Source organism: Malaclemys terrapin, chromosome 4, assembly GCF_027887155.1.
Source record: "Malaclemys terrapin pileata isolate rMalTer1 chromosome 4, rMalTer1.hap1, whole genome shotgun sequence".
NCBI classification, from domain to species: domain Eukaryota; kingdom Metazoa; phylum Chordata; order Testudines; family Emydidae; genus Malaclemys; species Malaclemys terrapin.
The window spans coordinates 16,389,158-16,416,244 of record NC_071508.1 but is presented as its reverse complement, the minus strand read 5'-3'; the positions used below and the strand labels follow the sequence as shown (position 1 = coordinate 16,416,244).

The window sequence follows — 27,087 nt, the reverse complement described above, 5'->3', positions numbered from 1 at the left end:
ATCTGGTCTAGCTACATACACAGTTCCCTTTGCCGTATTATCTGAGCGCCTCACAATATCCCCACAACATTCCTGTCAGGAAGGGTGGCCCTACCTCACCACTGGGCCATCCTCCCTCTCTTCACACACAATCCCTTCCATCCAACATTGCTCATCATCTCCACATGCGTTGGAGGCTGCCCCATCTTCCCATCTAGTTTTTGCCGGGTGAGTAATGCTTTGTAGTCACCAGCTGGCTAGCCCAGAAGCAGGGATCTCCAGGCACAGATGTGCTTCAGCGGCAAGAGCTGAGGGTTTGCTGCTTTCAAAAGCTTCACGGTTGAATAGCGCCAATGCAAAAATAAGATGTGTCAGCCCAGGGAGGACAGGTGCAGACCACCAAGCATTGAGAGTATAAATCTGGTGCGACTCCACCGACATCAATGGGCCAGATCCTCCGCTGGTGTGTACTAGTGTAGCTTCACTGACGTCAGTGATTTACACCAGCGGAGGATCTGGCCCACTAGAGTTTCACTGCTGTAAGTGAAAGGAGAACAAGACCCTCTACTACAGGGATTCTCAGACTGGGGGTTGGGACCCTTAGGGGGTCACGAGGTTATTACATGGGGGGGGGGGGGGATCGCGAGCTGTCAACCTCCATCCCAAACCCCGCTTTGCCTCCAGCATTTATAATGGTGTTAAATATATAAAAAAGTGTTTTTAATTTATAAGGGGGGGTCGCACTGAGAGGCTTGCTATGTGAAAGGGGTCACCAGTACAAAAGTTTGAGAGCCACTGCTCTCCTGTCTATTCTCTGCCCTTGTCTGTTCATGGATGACGCCCGTTGAAGTTCACAGAAGTACTATGCATGACCAAGGACAGCATTGAGAGTCAGAGTTCCACCTATTTACCACAGCTGCGGATCTGGCCCCATTACATATGCGCATATGGTATGAATACAGGGGCCCCGATTCTGCTCCTACATGCGTGTCATTTCACTGACTTCAGTGGCGTTATTCCTGATTTACCCAGGGGGGAGAGGAAAGTCACACCCGTTGTTATTACTGGAATTGCCGGGGGGGAGTCGACGGGATTGATCTACCATGGCGCTACTTCAGTTTTACACTGGTGTAACTCCACTGATTTCAGTACAGGAAAATGGAATAGCCCAGTGGTGGATCTGCCTCTGTGGGCCAGATTCTTAGCTGGTGCCAATGGGCATAGCTCTATCAAAATGATAGGAGTTGCCCCAATTTACACCAGCTGAGGATCTTGGCCTATGTACCTATCGATCTTATTTCTAAAGGCCCTTTCACTATATCTCGCCTTTTGCCTACACCCCACTCCTGCCAGGTGCCTTGCCTGGTCATCCCTAACACTCATTTTACCCTGAGTTCAGTCTTCTGCCCTTAATGCAGGTAAATCCATGATCATTAGGAATTGTCCATGTCATTAGTACCCCCCTGGCTTTGGTCTGCCCCTTCTTGACTTAGGCATCTCCTGTGCCTCATTTTTTTTTACCATGAAACTGCAGTTCTTTGCCTCCTGAGTGCCTTACCGGAGAGCATGCGGCCCAGCCTGGAGGCTTCTGTAGCCAAGGTGCAGGATATCTCTATCCTCTTCTCCTGCTCCTGGAGCTGGGTTTCTGCATCCTGGGGCACATCCACCTCTCCCTCGCTTAGAGGGATTACATTCTGCAAGCTGCAGCAGAGAGAGTTTGGTGTTACCGCCCCCTTGCCCCCAGAGCGATGGCCCGGCCCGACATACAGGGCGTGCTCACAAGGATGCAGGATGTGACTGGGCAGAACGACAGGGTGAGCAGGTAGAAGAATAGGTGGATGAGATGAATGGGTGGAGGGGGAGTGGTTGCATGAGTGGAATGGCAGATAGATGGACGGCTGGTGGCCGAGGAATTTAATGAGTTAGTGAGCAAATGAATAGATGAATCAGGTGGCTCCGTGAACGGATAGCTGAGTGAATGGATTTGCAGGTGCACGGAGGGAGGGCGGACAGACAAACAGCGGCTGTAGTGGATGGGTGGAAGGTCAGACACGGGCACGAGAGAGAGGGTACGATGGAGGAGGCGGTGGTGTGGCACCGCCGGTGCTGAAATGGGCACAGAACAGCACCATCACCTGGATTTGGCAATGAGCGTCTTTATCCTTTCCACTTTCTTCTGCTTCTCCTTCATCTCTTCAGGACTTAGTGGGGTGTCCGGTTCCAGCTCAATGTACCGCTCCGGAATGAGGACCTTGTCCGGGGTAGAGAGCTAGAAGGAGGCAAAAGCAGGTTTTAAGTCCAGGGGTCTGAAGGCAACATGAGCATTCTGTAATTGCACGCATACAGGAGCGCACAGCAGCCAGCATCGGTCCCTTCTCCAGCCCCCAGTCCCTCCTTCAGGGCTCACCCAGCCTGTGCTAGCACACCCATATATCACCAGTTCCTGCTCCAGCAACTCTCTGTAATCCAGAACCAGCACAACACCCATCCCTGGCCCAGAACCCACATGACACCCACCCTACACTGCATTCTTCTCTGTGCAGTGCCCAGCCCTGGTGTCTGCTCCAGCCCCCAGTCCCAGGCTATAGGACATAAGAACCCGGGCAACACAAATGCCTAGAGGGACCTGTTCCTTCAGCCCAGGCACCATTTTCTCCTGCCTGTCCTGGGCCCATGTCATCTCAGAGGTGCTATCTCCCCCCACCATGTACACGGTCTCCATAGCAACCTGCCCCCATTGCCATCCCTAAGGTGTGTTGCTCCAGTGGGGCCAGGCCTCACCTCCTTACTGATGTCGACATCATAGTGCTGTGGCTCCAGCTCCATCTTGCGTAGCCGGGCGATCTCCTCCCTCGGTGTCTCGTAGACTTTGCCAGAGTCCTCGGTGCGCAGCGCTGCCTCCAGGTCGGAGATGTCCACTTCATGGATGCTGCGGTGTCGGCGCACCTGGAACGAGCCACAGAGCTGCCACCTCAGAGCCAGGACGGTCCGCCGGCAGGGTCATGCCCCTGCTGGCTCACAGAGAGGGTGCGCAGGGCTCACAAATGCAAGAGGTGGCTCAGTCTCGCTGGCTTCTGCCCCCCCCCCTTCCTCACCCTCTCCTCTAGAAATCTCAGGGTTCATTCTGTTCGCCATCCGAGCCCATCACCATAGCCTCAGAGCGACTCCCACACCTGCCTTCCCCTGGCAAGCACTCCCCTATATCCCCATCTCTCACCTCCTTCAAGCACCCTACAATGGGCTTTCCTCACGCTCCACTGGTCTTGCCCTTCATGCCCCCAAACATCTGACTATTGACCCATCACAGGCCCCAGCCTTAGTAATAACTATACCATCTGGTTCTTCTGCAGCACTTTCCATCAGTACATCTCAAGGCACTTTTCAGAGGAAGACAGTATCATTAGCCCCAATTTACAGATGGGGAAACTGAGGCACGGGGAGGGGAAGTGACTCGCCCACGGTCACTCAGTGGACCAGTGGCAAAGCTGGGAAGAGAACCAGGTCTCCCAAGTCCCAGTCCAGCGCTCTAGACATTAGACCAGACTGCCTCCAGGCAAATCCAAACAGGGCCTTTTGGTCAGGGGAGGACTTGCAGTCCTGGATCAGAATACCCTCTTCCTGGGAGAGGGCAGGGACTAATCCTCGCCAAGGGAGTTGGCCCAGAAACCCCAGAGGAGCCCAGGGACTGGACAAGCTCAGATATGTTGTTCTGAGGCAGGCCTGTGGGATAAATGCAAATGCCACCCCCAAACCTGACGACTGCCATGGGAAGACCTTACCACTTTGTATGACGCGGGTGCCTTCGTGCTGGGAGCGTCTGGCTGCTGATTGGCTGGGAGCTGCAAACTCCGCCTTTTTTCCTTCATGGATCCACTTTGGTGGCGTTTCATCCGGTCGATCTGCTCCTCCACGCTCATTTTTGCCTTCATCTCATTGGAGAACACAGCGCTTTTTGGCCTCTCCTGGGGAGAATCCAAAAAGCCCCATGGTTACACAAGGTCTGCAGCGTGGGTTAGGACTCTAGTGTCCCCCAGTAGTGGGTTCAGCTGTGGCATAGGACATCAGCGCCATGAGGCTGCTGCTCTCCGCTTGCTGTCTAGGGGAAAGGTTTCTACGCGAGACAATTAGTGTCTCAGCAGCTGTTCCTGGGAAGCCCAGGATGGGAAGAGCAAGGGGGCTGGACTGAAGAGCATCAGCAGAGCTGTGGCGGAGGGGAGCGCAGGGCTGGGCTAGCAGGGGCCTGTGGGTTGGGATTGAAGGGCACTGGCAGAGCGGTGTGTGTTGGTGGGAATGGGAGGGCTGGTCAGGAGAGAAGCACCGTGGGTGGGACACAGCGGGACGGAGAAGCCCCAGCTCGGCTGTGGGGCAGCCAGGGAGGTGCAGACAGACACCGAACTGGAGCTCAGACATTCAGACCAAGTTCAATATCCGGGGGAAGGATTCCCAGGCCTTGCAGGGTCAGGCAGACGCTAATCCGGTTAGGGAAGCCGGGGGTTCTGCACAGGTGGCATGTCCTACAAAGGGCTTCAAACACCACTTCCTTGGGTCAACACAGCTCAGACAAACTCCTGTGCCTCTCACAGTCCCTGTCCTGAATGCTCCAGGGAAGCTGGCAAATGGGCTGTGAGCCAGACACCTCCTATGGGCTTCCTTTATCTTATCCCAGTCTCTTCCACCTCTGCACCCGTCCCACCTCCCAGGAGCCCATTCCAGCACCCTGTACAATCTCCCATCTCCTACCCCAGCTCCGATCCACATCCCTGTATCCCCTCTACTTCCCCCCCGGGCCCTGCACCCCATCCCAGGATCCCCAGTGACATGCAAAGCAGAGAGCCGCAGCCTACCCGGGAGCTCAGTCCGTTGGACATGTTGCTGGTGCTCCTCCTGATGACTCCCGAAGTGGGTGCTGAGTCCTCATCGGTGGGAGACTTGGTCCTCGGGGGAACGATGCCAACTGGGGAGAAGCAGAAGAGAAGGTAAATGCTTGAACCCAAATCAGTTGGCTACCCCTGGGCCCCATGCTGGTTTGGGACCTGGCAAGAGTTCCCCTGAGTTGAAGGCTGTCTGGGTGGTTCACTGCTCCTTGCCCTCTCTCTTCACTGCTCATCTTTGCTGGGTGCAGAGGATGTGCTCACACCACCGCTGGCGGGAGGTGGCTGCGTACTCACTGTGTACTCCAGGGGAGTGCTGCCGGGCCACTCGGCACTGGGAATGCGCAAGGAAGGACGCATGGCCCTTCCCCCACACCTTTCCCCTGAGCATCTCACAGCCCCAGCACCCCAAGAGATTATCATTAAACCCATTTTACAGGGGGAAACTGAGGCATGGAGCAGGAATGTGACCTCACCCCAAAGTAACATAGTCAGTCAGTGGCAGAGCCAGAAATAGAACCCAGGAGTCCTAGCTTCTAACTCCCTGCTGGGATTACTAGCTCAATGCAATCATACTGTGTGCTTCAGGGGAGCATGCAAGGGAAGGGCTGGGGAGCTGATCTGTTAATGCAGCAAAGAGCCCCCATGGAGGCGCAGAGCCTGACGGAGCGTCCTCAGACATGGAGGGACCTCGGCATCCCGGGGGCCTGGTGACAAGACCCTGACTCTCCCAGGTGCTGCAGGGTGGAATAGCCTCTATCCAGAGGGGCAGGAGGAAATACTAGGGTAATAGTCTCCTCCCAGCTCCCTCCCTGTTTTTCGGTAGCATGCTCCACTGGCTGCAAGCAGATGGCCCCAGTGAGCTCTGAACCCAGCTTACTGCATTCCTCTTAAACTGTGCCCTGCACTGATAAGGTACCATGGATTTTGATAGGGAGATCCCCAGACCCAAAATCCAAGAGGTGAAGCCTCCCTCAGGGGCCATCCAGAGCTTCTGCCGGCCACTGCCTCCAGCCCTGATCTCCCCTGCCTGGACTTTATTTATGGTGACAGAGGAGCTGCCGCCCGCGCTGAGATGGCGAGGCCATGGGAGGTACCTTTGTTGAGAGCTGCTTGTTTCTCAGCATCCAGCTCTTGCCTCGTCGGCATGAGCCCAGCCTCTGGGGGTGGGATGGGGGCGGCGCTCCGATGAACCTCTTTCTTAGTCTGCTCGAAGCTGGACTTGGACTGCGGAAAGAGAGCGGATTTGCTGGTGAGCAGCTGACCCGTTCAGGAGGAGCTGTTGGCAGGGCAGCTGGGGAGACACCCTGCCTTCGGACCTCTGCCACTCATTAGCCGGGGGACAGCAGACACAGAGGACACGCAGAAAAGACCGAAACACACACACACACGAACGAAACAGCAATCGGGAGAGGCACCTAGGCAGGTTTTCATTTTGATCAACACCCTCCCCTCCCCAGCCCAGACACACTCAAAGCACGAGATCCAGTCATCTGGACAGAGAGAAAGACAAAATCCAGGCTGGGCTTGGAGCCGCAGAGCCATAACCAGGCATGGGCTGGGACACCCATTTGCACCAAAGCGTTGAAGGCTGCGGCGGGTCGGGGTCAGCTGTCCTGGCCTTGCCCCATCTCTCGGCAGGATCGTGACTGAACTAGTTTGTGCGGGATATTTTGCTCACCTTGTGAAATACGAGACACGTTGGCCCCATGGTCAGACCCTTTGCTATTTTTCTTTTGGGTTTGGGAATGTTGACGTAGTCTCCTGGGATCGGACCCAAAGCCCTCTGAAGTCAATGGAAAGATTCTCACTGATTTCCACGGGCCGTGCATCAGCCCGAGGTTGCTGACTGAAAGCCTGAACTAACGCTCATTCAAGTCTGTGGAAAGGCTCCCATTAACTCCAGCGGGATTTGGGTTGGGCTGCTGCGCTTCGGACCCCACACTTTAACCACAGGGATGGTTAACCAAAGCTTATGTACGTGGTGATCCATCAACTAGAGGTGGGAGACGCTCAAGTGATTTGGGCTCCTCAGGCTGGATGAGCCAGTAACTCTGGACCCTGCTCCCCCGTCTGGGAAGTTCATGAGTCTGCAAAGCAGGGACAGGAGGCTGCACGGATGAGCCACAGAGCTTTAGAAAAATAAGGTTCAGACCACCACACCCTGAAGCGCAGCAGGGGCCCAGAGAAGGATTCCCCTGTAGGTCTATTCCTCTACCCGTCTTCCCGCAATGTCTGCAATGAACCTGCTCAAGTTCATCTTCCTCCTGCTTCCATTTCAGCTCAGACAACATTCCCCGTGGACAAGATCTGCTGCAGCGTGTCAATGAATACAGCAGGAATGGGGGAGGGGGCAAGGTAGGCCATGGGTGTAGATGACATGGGATGGGCTGGAAGAACGAGCCGGCAGGGGTTGCAACCATTACATCAGCCACTTGCACCAAATCCCCTCCCACCCTCAGCCTCAGCTCAGCACCGCCTTGAAAGCTTGTAGGGTGACCAGATGTCCTGATATTTTAGAGACAGTCCTGATTTTGGGGTCTTTTTCTTATATAGGCTCCTATTACTTCCCACCCCCGTCCCGATTTTTCACACTTGCTGTCTGGTCACCCTAAAACCTTGTCTCCTTTCCAAGGGCCTCAGACAGCTTCATGAGGGTTAGTTAAGCCTCACAGTGGCCAGCATTCATAACGAGCGCATCTCGGAACATTGTCATTTGGGGAGTTTTGGGATGACAAAGGCTTCTTGACCGAAACCACCCTTTTACCAGAACATTTTCCTTTTGGTCAAATCTTTTCCCCTCTCAACAAAACGTTTCGACCAAAAAGAGAAACAATTTCAAGGAAAAAATTCCAAGTGAAAATTTCAAAAAAATTTATTTCATTTTGCTGGGAATTTTTTCCCCCCAATTCTCCTTTTTTTCTACTGGACGGTAACAAAAAAGTTTAAAAATAGGTTTTTCCTTCATTTCTCTCTCTTTCTTTAAAACCAAACCAAACCCACATCCTCCTTTATTTCAGTGGGGGCGGGGGGAGGAAGGGAGAAAGTTTAAAAAGTGGGATTTTCCCTCCCCCCAACTAAACAAAACACAATTTTTCATTTAAAAAAACAGAAAATTTAAGGAAAATTTTTGAATGAAATGGAAACATTGTTTCCTTGCAAAGATTTGTACAAAATATTCTTATCTTTCCCAGCCAGCTCTATTAACAACCCTGTTAGACACTTGCCAAGCACAGAGAGGGCACACGACTGGCCCCAACGTACCCAGCGAGCCAATGACAGAGCTGGGGACAGAACCCAAGAGTCCAGGATCCCCCCAGTCCACCGTGGTTCTTATTTAAGAATCCCCTTTCGTGACATAAAATGCTGAGGCCACAGGGAAGATTTAAATATTGCAAAGAGATCCTGTGATAAACTTAAATAGGCCACATTCATCCCCTGGCTTCAACAAGCTCACACCAGTAAAGATTGTGGGCCCAATATTTCCATCACAAGGCAAATTCTCAAATAACTTTGCCTTGAGTAAACTGCACCCTTCCCAAAAAAGGGATTGCACATGCAACCAGGGAACTGTTTGCACGTTTTAGACAGCTGACTGCAAGCTCAGATAGCTGTTTGCACGCATAGCCGCCTATTTTATATGTGCAGCTACCCAGTTGCATGCGAGTAAAGTCTGCATGCGCAAAAAGTCGTCTCCCTGCCCGTTTGCATTTATACGTGCAACCTTTGTATGCACATGCACTTATCTGCACTCACAATGAACTAGCTGGCTCATGCTGTTACTTGATGGTGCACGGGCATTGTTTTGCATGCCCAAGTATCCATCCGCGCACACTAGCATGTCTTTTGAGCGTGTGAGATCACTTGGTTACATGCATGCTTGTGCTTTTTCTGTGCGAGTGAGTATTTCGAATTTTACATGTGGGTGTAAATCAGGAGTAACGCACCCGACGTCAGTACAGTTATGCTGGCATGAGATCAGAATCAGGCCCTGTACCGTTACTTCGTTCCAGCCTAGTGCTGGTTTGCAGCTAACAACGGGAAGTGCAATTATCCAGGCTGGAGTAAAGAAAGCCAGCAGGAGAATGGAAGAGAAAAGCAAACAGGAACCAGGCTGCTCAGCGTGTGACGCTGCACATTTGAGTCTCCTCTCCTGCTGGCGTCAGTCAGAAATAAATTGGCTACTCACATCAATGGTGTTACATTGACCCAAGCAAGAATCACAATGAGGCCAGCAAGAGGCCCTGGACTTCTCCCTCTATCCCCCTGTGTGGTGGGCTCATAATGGTTGCATCCCTGCACCCTGGCTTTCACAGCATCCCAGTGGCCGGCACAGTATCCCCTTCTCCACACTGACACGAGATTGGCTTTAAGGGGGTTTCAGAGTATTTGTCTTTGAGCATCAGTCACCCCAGTTCAAATGGATCCATCAGCAGTTTAGCCTAACGACCTTACCAGAAACGGGCTTGAGTGCACTCTCTGGACAATGTTTTATGGACCATTGATTTCCACGGACAATGAGAATACTCTGCTCTTGCATGGTGAGTGGCACTCTACACTGATCTCAAAGGAGGGCATCATTACCCCCATTGGACAGATGGGGAAACTGAGGCACAGAGTGAGGCAGTGACTTGCCCATGGTCAGTGGCATAGCTGGGAACAGAACCTGGGTCCAGGCCAGTGCCCTATTCATGAAACAATGCTGCCAGCCAATAAGCCGTTAACAGGGCAGAGCTCACTAAGTTCCCCAAAGGGGGAGGGATTCGAGTTACAGTACCCACCTTAAAATGCCCGCATGAATCTAGAGTATTTCCCGTTTGACAGGGCCTGGCTGCAGAAAGGGCTCAAGCACTGAAAGCCCCTGCCCGTGCTGGGGGTCTGGATGCCCAGGGTATGCCATGCTTCTCCAGCTTGGCTGAGGGCAGTCACGGAGCTAAGCCCCTCCCTGTCTGCTCCCTGGGGGCAGCTTGCTCCCTATACCTCCCCAGCGTTTGCAGGTGTAGGGAGAGGGTCAGCTCTGCTTTGCCCCCTCCCAGCTATCCCCGTGGCTCTCCTGCTAGCTGGCTCCGGTTCCCAGTGGGGGATGGGGATACTGCGTGCCGCTGGATGCCGAGGTCGGCTCTGGAGGCGCTTGGATACCTGTCCCTTCTTCGCCTCGCCGCTTTGCTGCCAGGAAGGGGAGTTAGAGTATGGCCAGAAGCGGCTCTCGCTAGGGAGCGGAGGAACAGTCGGAGGAGACTCCAGAGGGACATACGATTTGGGCAGGGGAGGTCGAGGCGGGCCTGGTTCCTGGGGCAGAGAGGAAGCCAGAGTGTTAGGCGCAACAGCAGAGAAACTGAGAGAACAGGAAGGAAAAGACAGTTAGCAAGAGACAGACAAACAGAGGCACTGAGCCCAGGGTGAGGGTAGCTGGAGCCCAGAGAGTACCGCTGGTCCCACCCCTCCAGGATGAGCACTCGGTCTGGGACCCAGCAATTCCGACTCGCCCCAACAGCCTAGGGCCCAGACCCACCCATCCAGCAGCCTCTGCTATGTCACAGTTCTCAACAGAGGGACCACTTACCTGGACATCATGTGTTTACGCCAATGGGAGCCAGGCAGTGTAACCCCACCTGCTGCTGTGAATGAGCCCCCCAGAGAAAGGACACAGCAGGTCCACTCGCCCAGCCTTGGCCATTCTTCCCGCTTTCTGAGGCTGGGCGCTTGCCCTTTGGTTCTGCATCACAGTGAATCTTTGGAACCAGCTGGGCAGACAGCAGCGAATGAGAAGCCCCACAAAACTAGCTGAACCACAGAGAGAAGCATAACTCTCTGGCTTCAGTCTGAGTTCCTCCCTCTCTACCTAGGGAATGTTCAACGTGCCCAACACTGTGGTATCTAGCAACTGTCGCGGCTTTGTCTGATGGGCTCTGACGAAAGCCAGACTCAAGCCCAAACTAGGAGAGCAGAGAACAATGGGAATGTCTGGGAAAACACAAGTAAGGGAAACGGATGAGTTTTATGCAGCTCTAGGGTTCACTAGAGCTGGGCCCGAGCCCAGTCCCCAGGTCTAAGCATCCGTCCCCTTTGGTGTTGTTCAAAGCAGGAACCCAGGTCCCAGTCCAAAGTCTGCAAATGGCCCCAGTTTTACAATGGGCTGAACTAAAACCCTGGTTCTCCATGCCCCAGGACTTCAGGGCATCCGGACCCAAGTCTGCACCCAAAATCTGCACGTCCCACCCTCCCCCAATCTTCCCAATGGGCCAAACCAAAGCCCCAGGTCCAAATCCACCTCCACTTTGGCCCTGACTTGTGCAGCCTGATCCCAGCTCTAGTTAGAGCCCACGGTTCATGTCGTTCTCCTGCGCCATCGGAGGAGAAAGCCGGGAGAGCCCCCTGCTGGTGCAAAGAGAATCTCAAGAGGAGAAAAGCCACAGACACTTCCTGCCCAGGGCTACATATTCTAGCCCCATGCAACAGCGGCTCCACTCACCTCGCTTGTCCCTTGCTTGGTGGGCGACCCCTGTGAGCCCGACACCAGGGAGAAAGGGCTCAGTGGGCTGGTGAGGCTGGCTGAGCTCAAGGGGCTAGCAGGGCTGTTGGAGCTGTACGTTCCAGAGGGGCCAGCGACCACTGCGGAGAAACAAGAGAGGAGAGAGTGGAAGTGCGTCACTCTCACTCTCAAGGGGGGCTGGCACAGCAGGGAAGGGGCCAATGAACCAGGGCCTGGGGCTTCAGAGCTGCATTCGACGCCAGGCCAGAGGCCAATGTGCCCAGGATGGTCATTGCTGGTGCAGGTATCTATACAGGGTCTCCTCTCTCTCCTGGACTTATCCAGAGCAAGGCAGCGGCACACGCAGCAGAGGGACGTCCAGAGAACCAGCAGGGATGTCTAGAGAGGCCAGGTGTGTGTGAAGTACAGAAACTAGAGGTACCCGCCATGGGGACCCTGCCAGATACCATGGCCGCCAATGGGTCTGCATTTAATGCGGCACTGGGGCTGCAACCCACATCCTTTTGCTCCACAAAAAAATCACAGGCCCCTTGCTATGTGAGATTCTCCATTAGCCAGGCTCGCCTTAGGACTCCTGCCCTCTGCGGGCTGCAGCCACAGGAGAGCGACATAGTGGCAGGGCCGGGAGCAGGCTTGGAATGCCGCGGAGCACCAGGTGCATGTGACGTTCTGAGCCAATTCGAAGCAGTGCGACTGTGTCAGCGGGGAGGATGACAGGTGCATTGAGACACCCGGGCAGCCAGCGGCCTCTAGCTCCGAGGCCAGGGAGAGGGAGGGAGTGGCAGACCCATGCTGGGTAGGGAGGAGTCCTCCAGGGTAGATTGGCTGAGCCTCTGGAGGTTTTTCGCCTTCCTCCGCAGCATGGGGCAGGGATCACTAGCAGGAGGGTCTCAGCCGATTGAAGTCACTAAAACACAGGATTGGGGACTTCAACGGTAGAGTCCAGGGAAGGGTCTTGCGGCCTGCAGCATGCAGGGGGTCAGACCAGATGATCATAATGGTCCCTTCTGACCTTAATGTCTATGAGTCTATGAGCGCTCACCTCTGTGTTTGGCAGTGTCTGTGCCCCGGGAGGGGTTGTTCTTCCTCAGCCCCTCCATCACGTCCTGGATGCGCCAGATCTCCTTCTGGATTTGCCGATTGAGCATTTCGTTCTGGAAGGGCCAAGGTGCGGAGAGTCAGAGCCGCTGGCAGGCGCTGCACTTGGCAGCCAGCCACCCCGAGCCACAGAGCTGTGGCACGGCCCAGCCAACCTGCCCTCTGCGGCGAGGTCTATGTGACAGCCGCAAGAGCGGCCTGTGCCGCCGGAGCGTGGGAGCTTGCTACAGCGATGGAAGAGGTTTTCCTGTCGCCGTAGTTCATCTACCCCTCTGAGAAGCAGTAGCAGGGAGAATTTGTCCGCCCACCTAGAGGTGTCTACACCGGGGCTTAGGTCGGCTTGACGACCTCTTTCAGGGGTGTGAATTTTTTACACCCCCGAGCAAAGTAGCTAAGCAATTTAAGTGTTGGATGGAGGCCAGGCCTGACTGACCCGGTGTCCCTGACCTCATTGCTCTACAGTAAAAATACCCAGCGCCTCCTCCCGCCCACTAATACTGTAGCGCCAAACCATGGGGCCTTCACTTTGGGGTCACTCAGAGGGAGCTCCCAGTGCCATCACTGAGGGGGGTGTCTGAGCAAGGAACGGGAGCCACAGGGATGTGGCCCCAGAAGTCACTGAAAGGTGGCATGAGAAAGGACTGAATAATGAAGGGCTTTGCAGGGGAAGCTGGCCCCAGCATGGCTGGAGTATGCAATAGGCTTGTTCACCAGGGCACTGGCAAGGCAGGCCAGGACTACTGGCCTCTCCCTCCCCCCTGTCTGGTGTCACAGACATAGGGGGCCTGAACTAGAACCCGGCATCAGAATCAGTCACCTGCTCGGAAAATGAACAGCTAGGGTGGGATCCACAAAGGTATTTAGGCACCTAACTCCCATTGAAATCAATGGGGGCTAGGCACCTCAATCCCCACCAGAGTCCACCTTAATGTTTATCTTGCAAAGATTACTTCATGCTGCTGCCAGGGCATTTCTACAGCAGCAGGTGACAATTATTCTGTGAATTCATCCCCTCGTGGTAACCCTGGGCCGTTCCCGCTTCGTTACAGAACAGCAGACAGTAAGTGCCACCTAGTGGTGAGTGTCCTGGGGCACTCAGAACTCCTGTGCTCTAATCCCAGCTCTGCCACTGACTGGGTCTTAAGCAAGTCCCGTTTTAGCTGTGCCTTGCCTTCCCCCTCGGCCAGCCGGGGATAACACTGCTCTCCCGCCGGGGCAGCTGCGAAGACGGACTGGGTAATACTTGCATGGCGCTCTGTTTAAGGGTTATTGCACAGCCACTTCTACCTTATAGGGAGGGAGGCTGATGCCCAGTTTACCTTGGCTCCATCTCTGAAGCAGACAGACCCCCAATAAATACATTATTGGAACAGAAGAGTGAGTAATTACCCAAAGAGGCAGAGCTTGCTTAATACAAAGGCAAATGCCAAGCTTGAAGAAGCTGACCTAGGGTTATATATCAGTTAGTTTTTAAAGGAGCAGGGGTCAGTCTAGGATGACTGATATGGTTCAAGCAGAAGGAAGGAAGGTTACTGGGCTGGCTGTAGAAAGAGAGTTTTGGATGGGGTGTACTTTGACCCTGCTGAATATCTATCCCCAGGTCATGAGTCAATCCCAAGTCATTTTTAAGACCTAGGGGTCAAATTCTGCTCAATGTTACATAGCGTAAATATGGAGTAATGAGTATCGAATTCAATGGAATTACGCTGGATTTACACCCTGGGTTACTGAGAATTTGACTCTGTATTTTCAGAACCACGTGTGCAAATGACTGTGCATAAAACTCCACACGCATTTGCGTTCCTAATTTGCACAGGCAGTTCCTGAGCTTGCACATGTAATCCCAGTAATTGCACCGCCACTTGTGCACCTAACTGGCCATTTCCTGCACAATTCGTGTGGCTGCCTGCATAGGCGTGATAACCGTGCACACAAATTAGATGCACCAAAAAACACGCGCTTGTTTTTGCGCATGAAGGTTTCAGAAAAGCTGGTCCTGAAGTTGTGACTTAAACCCACAGAAACCCAAAATCTCCAAGTGCTGGGCTCTTAGGGCTAGAATTTACTTTTATTTACACCAATTTTACAGAGGAGAACTCTATTGTCATCAATGGAGTTACTCCTGATTTACCCCAGAGCAGAATCAGGCCCTGGTGAACTGGTCTAGCTGCCCAGAATGGCAGAGATCTCCATTTCCATGCACCCCGCCTGATCCCAGGCTGCTTGGATTCACTAACACTGGCCTGAAAGGACACAGTCCCATTCTCTCACCTGGATGTCCAAGTTCAGCTGTTCCCACAGGTCATCATGCAGGGCTGACACCTCACCCTCCAAGTTCTCATACTCTATGGTGCTGTTGGCCAAGGCCTGTAGAGATTTGCAAACATTTCCATCAGGAAGTCAACTTGTCTGTCTGTGTCCATCGGGGGCACAGGGAATACTCAGCCTGATGCCAGCACACAGCCCTCACCAGCCTGCCAGAGCCAGGATGGACTGCTAAGAGGGGGATCCCCACCTTGGAGAAAGAGGAGCTTGGGCAGCGGGTGGGCCCTGGCATGTGTGTCATAGCACGGGACTGAGTATGGAGCTAGGATACGGCCGGCAGGGCCATAGCCCATACCCCCTCCTAGTGGATGCTCAACTCAATCCACCTAGGGAAAGGCATCCCTTGTCTTTGCTGCCTGGTGGAAATACCAGGCCTGGCTGTGAATGGCACGTGAGCCAGGGGGCATATCAGGGGAAGGCAACAGAAAATGGTAGGGGGGCTTCATTCACAGGGAACAGCAGACGATGGGGGAGGGGATCGGTGGAGAGATGGTGGCAATAGTGGATTAGGCAGGATGTAGTGACAGGTGTCGTCTGTGCTGCATGAGCCCATGGGTAGCCAGGGAATTGTGGCAATCCCTAATCCGGAGTTCCTTTGGAGCTGGCAGGGCATGCGCTGGAAGCAAAGAGAAGCTGGTGATGACTGTATTGCACCATTAGGGATCGGGGGTGGGAAAGCAAACCAGGAGTGCAGAAAAGCAAGGAATGCAAACGGCAAGTGGGAACCCAAAATATTGCTCCCTGGCACGCACCCCAGCTCGGCACTGCAGGGGTTAAGATTTTTTGTCCCTATACAAGATGTCTCAGTTGACAATGGGATTTGCGCCCCCCCCCTCTTTTTTTTAAATGAAAGAAAAAGAGAAGGGGGCAATGCACAGACAAAGGAGAGGAAAGAGGAGAAGAGATTTATCCCCACCCGGCTGAGGTGGCAGAGACATTCCCCCCTCCAGTGCCAGGTCTCCCAGGCACTCACAGCCCCAGCCTCGTGCAAAGCAATAGCCAGACTGCCCAGGCTGTTCCTCTGGAGAACCAGGCTCAGCCACGCAGTTCATGCTGCTGCTGAGCAAGGTCCCTGCCACACGGGCAGCCTGCAGCCGCGATCTATGCCGGGCAGCTGCTCCCCTCACAAGCAGCATAGTGGGGGTGCATGGCACTTTGCAGCCCAGGAAACATGGGCCTCTTCCTGCGTCCCATCCTCCCCACAGTGAAGATGTGCCCAGGCGTGTGGCGCCCCATCCAACCCACTGATATAGTGCAAGGCCTCTCTAGTGACTTGAGGACCATTGGCCATTACCATGTCATTGGTTCACTTGCGGGCAGGGCACAGGGGAAATTGAAGCACTGGGCCAGTCTGGGTCCCCACGACACCCCCAGGAGGAGGAGGGGTCCCCAGCAGTCTCATGGACCGACGGCTAGAGGAGCGTCTGTTACCGTGCTGGCCTGGGACAGCTCCACCCGGATGTTGATCAGCTGGTTCTGGAGGGATTCCTTCTTGTGCAGCAGCTTCTCAGGGTAGGCTGGCTGGCTCCCGAACATCTCCAGCTCCTGGTGGGTCCCCATCAGGGCACTCTCAAGACTCTCCTAATGGTAGGGATAAGATGGTCGTTAAACCCTCATCGCCTCCCTCCCCTCGTACACGCAAAGCGCTCAGCCTTGGCAAGCCCAGAGGTTGGCATCTGAAAGGGCTGTTTTTGCAGCAGAATGGTCTGTGGGTAACCATGCTCCCATCCTGGTGAACGCCAGCAGGTAAGCGGATCTGGCTGACCTGGGGATGGGGCTGCAGGCAGCCAGAAATGCCCACCCCTGCAAGCAGGGAGGTTGGTCATCGCAGGGTTAAGGCACTGGCCTAGGACTCAGGAGATCTGGGTTCATTTCCCAGCCCTGCCATAGTCTCCCTGTGACCTCAGGCAAGTCACTTGGCCTCACTGCACCTCCGTTCCCTATCTGCAACATGGGCAAAACACTTGCCCTCTTGCCAGGTAGTATCAGGAGGGGACCATAATTACCATATGAGGGACTCTACCGTGATGGGGGCCAGGTAAGAATTGAAAGCCGCTAGTGCTGTGTAACCGCCCGGGCAAAAATACCCACCCTGACGGGAGGCCTGTGAGTGCTTCATCCACCCACCATGGGGGATGGCGTAGGGATCCCAGGAAACGGCTACAACCCTCCTACTGGTGAAGTGCAATGCTCACCAACAGAAGGCACGGCTAGCCCCAGCACCCGGGTGCCCCCAGGGTGGTAGGAACCAGCCTGCTCCGTTCCCCTCCCTCAGCCACTCACCTTCTCTGCTCGGAGCTGCTGCACCAGCCTGTCCTGCTCCCTCACCACCTTGTTTTGCTCACACAGTTTTCCCAGCAGCTTCTGTCCTCGGGCAAGGAAAGAAAAGGGGAGGGGGGAAGAACATGAAGAGCAAGGGGCACCAGGGTCCAAGGTGTAAAGGGACATCAGATCAGGTACAAAGCTGGCCTGGCCAGTAACAACCACTTCCAGGCTCTGGGCTGCAATACTGCCTGGTGCGTGCTAAGCTTCCCCATTCCTGTCTTGAGATCACTAAAGCCTTTGGGCAAACAACGGAGAGGGCTGGGTATTTTAATGGCATTTGATCAGCTGGAAACTAAGGCTGTTCGGGGCAGGCTGGAAGGCTGGGGCTCCCCCAAACCACACATTTCCTCATGCCCCAAGGTGCTGTATGATCTCTGCACATCTGATTATTGATTGGCCAATGTACCCCCCGTCATAGTTTTGGCAGAAGTCCCTCCGCAGCCCGACTGCGGGGAGTCCACCACGACGGGGGTGCTGAGCCGCACAGGGATGGGGATTGCACCTTTTCCCAGCCCCATTCCCCTGGAGCCCTTTGGTGTGGAAGCCCTTCCTTGGCTTTTACCACAGACCTCAGAGCCCTGGTGCTAAGCCAGCTGTGGATAATTGACAGGAGAGGGGAGATGGGGTCTGTTCTGCCATCACACCATGGTGCACAGTTAAGGATGGAGAAGGTTCAATATGGTAGATCAGCGAGTCTGTATCTTCACCAAGGCAGGGCACAGATCCAAACCCTGATCCCAGGCAGGTCAGTGGCTCCCAATGATTTGATTGGGATGAGGATTTGGCCCCCCAGTCCTCCTGACAGCAGTTTAGCACCAGATACATCTTCTATGACGCTAGCTTATAGCCTAGAGACCCTACAGTATCTCATTTCTAGCCTCCATTCAGTGAGCCCCTTCCCCTTTTCCCCAGCTCAGAAGCAGATGGGTCAGTCACACTTGGCAGCACAGAAAATGAAAAGTCAGTAGGATCCATTGGGCTTCCTAGGAACTGAGTTTCATTTCCAGGGTCACTCATCAGGCCACAGATATGGGGCAAAGCCCCTCTAGCAACTGGAGGGGCCACTGTCTATTTACCACGTCATTGTGTCACAGGTGGGCAGGGTACGGGGGAAATCCCTTTGGGATCTGCACAGTGGGGACCTGCAGCAAGCTGCAATCTTCCAGGGGACATTTACTACGCAAATACCCACGCAGGTAACACACAAGCCGAGCAGACAGGATGCACACACAATTACACGCACAGCAGCAGGGAGGGATGCAGTGGAAAGGAAGCCGAGAACTAGAGAGGACGAGCGAGCCACATGAGTGAGCGACAACGAACGATACTGATGGTGCCCGCGTCCTTCTAGCTCTGCTATGAGAGAGGATGTTCGTCCAATGATAAATAACATCGCAGAAAGGGGCAGGAGAAGGCATAGCTGCTGAGGGGCGGAGGATGGGTGGATGACAGCAGAGGGGCGGGGCAGACAAGCAAGCAGAGAGCGTGGCTCTTACATCAGTGTCTTGCTCGCTTATCTTGTAGGCGTGCAGAGTCTCTCTGTAGGCCTCTGGGAAGGGAGACACCTGCAATAACAGGAACCAGTCACTGCTGCTCCCTCCTGCCGGGAGCACATCACGACAAGCCACTTGGGAGAGCCAAGGTGACTGCTGGAGCCCTTGCTGAGAAAGGTTTCCAGCCCAACTGTCCCCATTCCCTACCAACCTAGTCCTCTTTCCCCACAACACTTGGGGGGTAATAATGAGAGGTGAAGGGTGTGCACATGCAGAGCATTGGCCATCAGTGATTAGAAGGATCACCCAATTCCTCAGAGTCAGCCCAGTCCAGCTGGGCTCTGATGGTGGCTTAGAAATGCCTCCTGAGTGTCCAGTTAGTCCCAGAGAAGCCAAGAAAGCACCGCACCTCCATATACAAACCAAGAGAACTGCCAAGCAAACGCTCCTTTCCTAGCCCCTGCAGCAAAGGCTTTCCATGATTTAACCACATCGGGGGCCTGGATTTGTAAACAGGTTAGATGCGGCCTTGTGAACAACAGTAATTAGCTGCCTGCCCGTGCAGTTACCCCGTTTCCATTCACAGCCAGAGGAGCTGGGTGTGCAAATCGGTGTGGTGCCTTTGTGGGGGCCGTCGTGCACGAAGCTGCTGTCACAATGTGCCTCCGTTTCTCAGAACGAAGCTGTTCTAGATGAGGGGGGGCTCCTCAAGGCCGGGCCTTGCCTGCCCTTGTAATGTAGGAAGGTGCTGGGGTGAGTGTGTGCTTAAAAGGAGATAAAGACTCAGCATGTAGCTTACAAGAGGGATGGGGAAGAAGAAATTGCTGAATAAGGTCTCGGAGTGCCCCTTTCATGGGAGGCTGAGACAAGCTGATCGTCACCGGAGTGGTGGGCTAAGGGGTAGCGGCCAACAGCAGACCAAAAGAAACAGCTGGTGCAGTCACTGGGGGACACTGCACTGACACTCCCCACTGAGGGCTAACTTTCAGTGAGATGCTGGTGTTAGGCTCTTCATTTGGGGTGCTTCTATTTTAGCTCCCCAACTTTTTACTACAACCATTTTACAGATGGGAAAGCTAAGGCAGAGAGATAAAGGCACAACGTTTTCAAAAACAGCCACTCGTTTTGGGTGCCTCACATTTTGGGTGGCCAACTTGAGATGTTATGGGCCTGATTGGCACAGGGTGCTGAGCACCCACCATTCCCACTGCCCAGCACCTCTGAAAAGCTGGCCTAAGGTATCTCACATGGGGCCCCAAAGTCAGTGGGCACTTCTGAAAACGTTTACTCTAAAAAACTTTTCCTTCCCTTGGAAAACTAGAATAATGGTGATTCCCCAGGGCGGCACATGGGATGCGAGGAGACTTCCACAGCTGCAAATAGGTCCTGATCCTGCGAGATCAGGATTTGGCCCAAGGGAGCCTGCTGTCTCAGAGCAGGACAGGAGAGCCAGTGGGACTTCCTCTGAGACCCAGGCTTGTACTCAATCCTCCATGACTGCACCCTCCTTCTCAGCTGGGGGCACGTTCTATTTACACATTGGGTACAAACTTCTTCACTTTTCCATCCAACGCTATCCCTTCCTCAGCGCGATGCAGCACAAAATGCCCAACAGCCCACCTAGCGAGACAACCAGGAGGTTCCGCTGAACAGAACAGCCTTGGGGTCCAGTGCAGCGCTAGCGCTACATACATTGACCAGTCCCCTGCCTAAGGTCCTGCCTGACCACTGCTATGTCCATCAACAGCCCATTATGTTCTGTACAAACGTCTGGAAAATATACATCGGAAGCATTCAGCAAAAGTGAGTTCGGTTAACACAGATGGCAGATCTATGAATGAGGCTTTGAAAACATGAATGGGTGATGCTAAGCTTTCCTTGATGTGACTTTTATGAATGGGTCCTGGTTGGCGTGCGTTTGCGGTTTGGAATTACAGGAGGAAACAATAATACTACTTAGTTCTTATATGCACTTTCTGTATACAAAGCACTGTGCAGAAGTAACATGCGTGCTGGGTGTGTCACATCCCCCCTCCGGTGGCTCAGAAAGGATAAAAGCCGATTTCTGCTCCCAGCGAATGGGGTTGCTCCTTCAGCTCAAAGGACAGAGGACTGTGCTTTGGAGATGAAGACCCTGGGTTATTATTATCTGTATTATTGTTGTGCACCGGATCCCCAGTCACAGCCCAGGATCCCACTGTGCTAGGCGCTGTACAAAGAGAACCAAAAGACAGTGCCTGCCCCCAAGTCTAAACCTGATATCCAGCAGCGGTGGGGTCTTTAACTAATTAATCCTCATAGACATGTAAAGTATTTATCATCTTCATTTTACAGATGGGAGCTGCAAGGCAGAGAGAGGGTAAGTGTCTTTCCCAAGGTTGCCCAGGGAGTTGATGGGAGAGGGAGATTAGAACTCAGAACTTCCTATGTCCCTTCAGACAGTAGGCTTTGGAAAGGCTTATGGATGTCCCAGCGAAGCTTGTGATGGAGCTATCGCAGGCGGGTGAGGCGTTACAATGAGCGGAGATGTGGGGTGGCGCGTTCCCGAATGAACTGCGTGCGTGGGAGGAGGCTGGACTATGGGTCTGCCATGCAAAAGCAGCTGGAATGGGGCTGTTGATGGCAGAGCTGCTGTGGTTTCTTACTTGCATGTACAGCTGGGCCCTAGGGGAGGAGTTCTCCACCATTCTGTTCACCATACTGATCAAAGTTTCGCTCTCACTCATCTGCGACAGACAAGGAAGGAAATTTCAGACGTCAGCAGAGACACGGATTCTCCCTCGGTTCCAGCATGAACGTTCAGGACATCGTACGGGGTGATCTTCGGCATCAGTTAGGGAGGCTTTGGACAGGGCTCTTCAGGCCTCGTGCTGCAAGGTGCTGAGCGCCACCAATTCTGCTGGAAGCTGACGGGCGCCAGGAGCAAACGGGAGCTCGCAGGAGGTGCTCAGCCCCTTGCAGGGTTGGCGCACCTGGGCCATCGCTGCCCAGTTTCTATGCAGTCAGCTCTGCTCCCCGCCTGGCCACCAGCCAAAGCTCTGGAGAGACGGAGGAAAACCTTCACCGGTCAGAAGTGAGCTGGTCTAGAAGGCCACCCTACTGTCCACAGAGAGGCAAGCCTGGCACCAAGGCGCATTGCACAGCCACCATCCTGGGGGATAGACCAAAGGGCACGCGTCCCGCAGGGTCACTAAAATTCCCCTGCCTCCTGGATCTACTCTACAAAGACAGGAGGCTGCAGGCGTACTTCCTTCCCCATGCTGTGAGCCTAGACACAAGACTTCATGGTCTGCAGCTATTCCTCACACCGTGAGAAGACAGACTCCCCAAGGTCCTCAACAGAGATGGAGCCCAGGGACTTTCTCTCCAAGAGCCTTGAGCTAAGGATGGAGCCAGAGTTCTCTCTTCACTGCTGAGCTGAATGCACCCAGAGAACCGTTACATCGGGACTCGGGAGCAGGGTCTGACCTCACATCAGCCCATGGCTCTAATTCCAAAGGTCAGGATCGGCCGCTCTGTTTCCATTAACATCTATGCTACTGCGAGGGTATTATTGCAGCGCTGGAGAGGCTGCACAGGGTCATAACGCCCACGAACAACGGGGAATCTTTCGGGGTCTCTTGGTAAGGACAGCCTGTATTGTACCACACCTACGTCACTAACTTCCCCCACCCCACCGCTCACTGTGCATGGTCTGCCTGGGGGCAAGATGGCACGTTGGGTCGCGCTGCAGAAGGAAGCACTCTGCCCTCAGAGCTGGAGTCTGCTCTACGTTGCAGTGTTTGCTATACCCCACAGCCCTTGAATGAATGGAGAGTTGAGATGTGCGAGGCAGAAACGAGCCTTTCCCCCCTGCTACATGGAAACCAACTCAGTCACTGACACACGTCGACTGAATCCAAGAGAGTCAGATCTGTGGAGCTTTAAGAGGGTTATTATCTGGGAAGCAAGAGTCTCCGGATTCTACATATTCCTTTAAAAAAATTAAAAATCACCAGTCTTAATTGTGAAATAAAAAGATAAACGAAGACACCATTTATGTCAGACCTACATATTAAAAAATGGGTTCTCATGTGCCCTCTGCTGGTCTGAGCATATTAATAAATAAATACTACCCTCAGAATTATGCTGCTAACACCTAGATAGGGGATATCTTGATGGTCCCACTGAACAGAATAAAAGGAAGCAAAAGTACATGCACCAGATTCTTTAAGACGACATTCTTACAGTTGTTCATAACAACCGCTTGGAAATTTAAAACTGAAATCTCTTATCTTGCTGGGTTTCCCCCCTCTCCCTAGGGCGAGGATAACTTGGTTCATTATTGCAGGGCTGCACAAACCGGAGGCTTAGCAGACTCCAGTTTGCAAGTGTAGTGTTTCACCCACCAGTTTGTGACTGTAGGGTTACCCACCGCATAGGCGCGTATTGTGGGAAGATTGCACAAGCTAGCTTATTATTGTAGGGCTGGTCATTAGTACTTAGCTACCGGGACTTATTTTCTTTTCAAAATTATAAATAGCACTAATGTTTTTGTTTGTTTTGGTGGAGTGGGATCCCCATGTAAACAGCATTTAAAGGGACTTGCAAACAACCAGACAAACACCACAATTAGGAGATCTAATTCTGCACCATAAAATCTTGCCATTGTCCCTTTCCTTTCACGCTCCCCCAGTACCCACACAAGGGTAGGGGTCAGTTTAGCACACAAAGGGCCAGATCTTCAACTGATGTCACTGGGCGTAGCTGTACAGAAGCCAATGGCGCTGCGTCAGTGCACACTAGCTGAGGATCACGTCTAAGATGTTCCGTTTCAGCTTCCCAGACAAACAGGGAATGAGAAAATAAAGAAGCAAACAGTGCTTTAAAGGGAGACTTGATTAGTCTCTCCAAAGGTCAGTCGGGAAGGAGGAGGAGACAGTAAGCCTTTGAGGGAGCATTTTCAAAGAACTCACGAGAGGAAACCCTGCTGCTGACGGCTGTGAAATAGTCTGGAGAGCGTTTTATTTTACTGCCTTCTCCTCGCTCATGTCTGGCTCCGCTCCAAGCCAGACAGACACACCTCGGGGAGTGCTCTACCGATGGGCATATATGACTCGGTTCTGGAGCAGCTTCCCTATTGAAATACAGACTTCTGCAGGCAAACATCAGAATGCAGCACTTGCCTGGGGAATTTCTTTTTCTTTCCCTTTTTAATCTCACGCCTCATCTGTAATTTTCATCTCGACGCTCCTGCAGATGTTCCCCAAAAGACTTTCCCCTCCCTACTCCTATGATGATGTGGAGTTTACCACCTGCCTCAAACACACCCTCCCGTGCAGTGGAGGTTTGGCTCAAGTCAAGGATCGGGGGAGGTTTGTCCGGGCTGGTTCTTGTATCAGAACCGGATGCTGCTTCCCCAAGACCTGCATCAAGTCTTTCACCTCTGAGAGGGAACTGGTTTTTATGCTCCTGAATTTCTTAACAATTATCTCCAATTTCTGCCCCTCTTCAACAACACACAAACAAGAGCCTGCACACACACACACACACTTGCACCCAGCCGTATGGCTATGCTCTTTGGGTCTTTGTAAATGTTTAGTGGTCCACTCCTAGCCTGGACGTAACAGCAGCCCCATGTTCATCCCACAATCTCTAGCTGCTTGGACTAAGAACTCCAAGCACCGTCTCCCCTGGCTCCTTCCCCCTCAGAGCAGATGTCTCAGCTCTGAGGTCGAGGATGGGCTAAGCCACTTTCCCCCCCAGAAGGCTGACCCGCTAGATCAAAGGTCTGTTGGCAGGGACAGCACACGCCTTATTGCTGGCCAAACCGTCCCTGTGCTGTGGGCAGGGCGGGCTCATTCTCCCGGGCTGTCAGTCCAGAACTCTTCATGAGCACCCAAATCAGGCAGTGTTCTTCCTACACTGGATGGGCCACAGGGCCTGGCTGTCCCCTCCTGAAGGTATCGCGTCCGAAAACAGTCTGCTGCCCCATCCCAGAAAACTACCTGCCTCCCACCCCCAGCACTCCACGATCTGCCACCTCCGTACCCTCAATCAGACCCAGCGTAAGCAGATGCACGGCTCCCGGAGAATCCACTGAACCACATTCAGGAGTGACCCAGAGCAGGTGGAGACACTGAGGGCCAGTTTCTGCTCCCCTTCCTTCCAGTGAGTCGTGCCGTACCCATGGACTGGTTCCCAGAAGAGTAAGGAACTAGGATGCGTGAGGTGGGATGGAATCTGGTCCCACATTAGCATAATCTGGGCCGGCTTGCTGCCAGTTTCTGCTCTCACTTACGCTGGTGCAAATCAGGAGCCCACTGGAATCAGTGCAGTTATACTAGTGACACATGGGTGTGCGAGGAGAATCCAGGCCCCAGACTGGTGAAATTTACACTTACATACACACCCATTTTCTGATCCAATCACATCTGGACAGGTCACGTTCTCCTCCCACTCGCCCCAGTCAATCTCCAGTGACCCAACTCAAGTTACTCCTGATTCGCACCAGCATGTAGGGGCATTCAACATACACACATTCATTGCACCGCTGACTCTGGTTGGTACCTCGCAGTCATTTGACGCACAGAAGGCATTTGTCCAGTCAAGTGATGGGCGACCCTGCAGAAGGGAAGAATGGAGGAAGCAAACCAAAGATGGCTTATGCTGCCGCGATGCCAAGAAAGGCTGCAGAATGGATGTTCAGGGAAGGGGCAGGGAATGACACTGTACTGAAGGCAGAGGGGAGATGGCGCAGTGACAGAGGCAGGAGGGGACATGAGCAGCGTGACGTTCGCGGCCAGCTCTGCCTACCTGCTGGTCCAAATATTCTAGGTTTCTTTGCAACTGAAGGTCTAAAAGTTCATCCTACCAGGAGCCAACAGACATGCGGCAAAAACGGAAACACAAACAAACACACAAAGAAGAAGCAAAGCGGTTAGGTGACGGCTGCAGAAAGGCAAAGAGCTCTCGGGCTGGGAGGCCAAGTACTGCCTCCTGTGACTAAACCGCTCCGAAAGCAGGACTGGCGGTGAGTGCTTAGCACGAGGAGCCTTTTCAAGAGATCTTTCTGTGCGCCTGACAGGGGCTCCTGCTGGGAGCTCCCTCACAGCCAGTGCTCCTGCCCCATTCCCTATAGCGCCTCCCGCTGGGTGGGGCTGGGACTGCAGTGAATGAGAGTTCTCCTCCAGGCAATGCTCCTTCCCCATTCCCAGATCACCTCCTGCAGGGAGAAGCTGGGTTCAAAGTAGCCAGGAACTCCCCGACAGCCAGCATTGCATCGCCTTCTGCTAGGGTCTGCAGTAGCCGGGAGCTTCCGCGCTAGGGCTCCTGCATTATTGCCGTTGGTGACTCTCGCTCCAAGGGACGGGAGCTGACACAGCTAGCAGCTCCTCTAACTAGCTGCCACGCCCCACTGCTGGATGCTTTCACTGCCCCTTTGCCCCGCAGCACTGGAAGCTGGGAATGGGGCTTTCTGACATGGTTCCTGGATCAGCTCAATGGCGCCGGGATTCCAGCCACACGCTTCCAGCTCAGCCACATGCATTTACCGATCAAAATGAAATCCTGTGTGAATAGCTAGGCCACAAGCCAGGAGCAGTGAGGGGGAGAAGCTGCGTGCAGCAGGGGTGCGGCTCAAGTCCATTCCGTGAGGCATCCAAGTCCAGTCTGGGCTCTACCCACTGCTCTCCCGGGTGAAAGATCAAGGCCCTGGCACAGAGCGGTTAAGTCCCAGACTGGAGGTTCCAGCCCAGTCAAGCGGATTCTGGCTGCTGCCCCTGACCTATTAAAATACCCAAATCAAAAAGAAAAGCTCAGGCTGGTTGGGCAAAACAAAGCAGCTATTGCAGTAAAACCTGGGAACGGAAGAGAAAGAGGGACAGGAGGGCTCGATCCATCCTTTGCATCCACACCCCCCTTCCCCAGCTGAAAACCAGACTGCAAGGTGATAGGATACGTCCGGAGCTGGGATTTCCAAGCAGTTGTGCACCTTCGTTACTCCTTGAGGGGCTTCATAGTGATGAGTCCCTGGACTAGGGTAGGCACGTACCCACAAGGTAACACACGCCCACCTTCCAACACCCTCCGCTCCAGTGGGTACACCACTCTGCAGTGGGAACGGTGATGCGCTGGGGAAAGGTGGGAGCGGATTTCCATGTGGGGTTCACTGGACCCAGCCCCAAATGGCACCCCCGATGCCAGATCGTGCATCCCCTTCAGATCTTTGCAAAGGACTCCGAGCAGATCGGTTTCCTCCTCAGTCTTCCAAGAACAGATGCACCCCACTTCCCAGCCTCCCTGCTCCCGCCCTGCGGATGAGAAGTCAGTCTAGTCTGAGTCCCAGCTATGCTCCTTGCACGTCCAGGGCAGCAGGACTCTCAGCGTGTCCGGTGCAATGAATAGAGAGGAAAGGGAAATACACCCCAGCTGCCACACATGCCCCTTGGCTGGACACACACTGGTAATCTCAGGAAGCTCTAAACTTCCAGCCCCACGCCAGCAAAGCAGGCATCTCAGTATC

The 27,087-nt window shown here is 53.8% G+C and overlaps 1 protein-coding gene across 9 annotated transcripts in view; it reads right to left on the bottom strand.

The window, feature by feature from the left end:
* Positions 1–27,087, bottom strand: part of PLEKHA6 (pleckstrin homology domain containing A6) — a 139,259-nt gene that overhangs the window by 9,222 nt on the left and 102,950 nt on the right. For 5 of the 9 annotated variants that reach the window (XM_054028752.1, XM_054028753.1, XM_054028745.1 and 2 more), the window contains 14 exons: positions 25,380–25,433; positions 21,230–21,310; positions 18,588–18,656; positions 17,050–17,130; positions 16,198–16,347; positions 14,713–14,808; positions 12,386–12,497; positions 11,323–11,462; positions 5,948–6,077; positions 4,824–4,933; positions 3,759–3,941; positions 2,761–2,925; positions 2,115–2,248; positions 1,538–1,680 (listed from right to left, as the gene is read on the bottom strand). In XM_054028752.1, the coding sequence (XP_053884727.1) occupies positions 1,538–1,680; positions 2,115–2,248; positions 2,761–2,925; positions 3,759–3,941; positions 4,824–4,933; positions 5,948–6,077; positions 11,323–11,462; positions 12,386–12,497; positions 14,713–14,808; positions 16,198–16,347; positions 17,050–17,130; positions 18,588–18,656; positions 21,230–21,310; positions 25,380–25,433 (1,648 nt within the window). Of the gene's footprint in view, positions 1–1,537; positions 1,681–2,114; positions 2,249–2,760; positions 2,926–3,758; positions 3,942–4,823; positions 4,934–5,947; positions 6,078–11,322; positions 11,463–12,385; positions 12,498–14,712; positions 14,809–16,197; positions 16,348–17,049; positions 17,131–18,587; positions 18,657–21,229; positions 21,311–25,133; positions 25,188–25,379; positions 25,434–27,087 lie in introns of all 9 variants that reach the window. The other 4 variants (XM_054028746.1, XM_054028747.1, XM_054028749.1 and 1 more) reach the window with 4 other exon arrangements.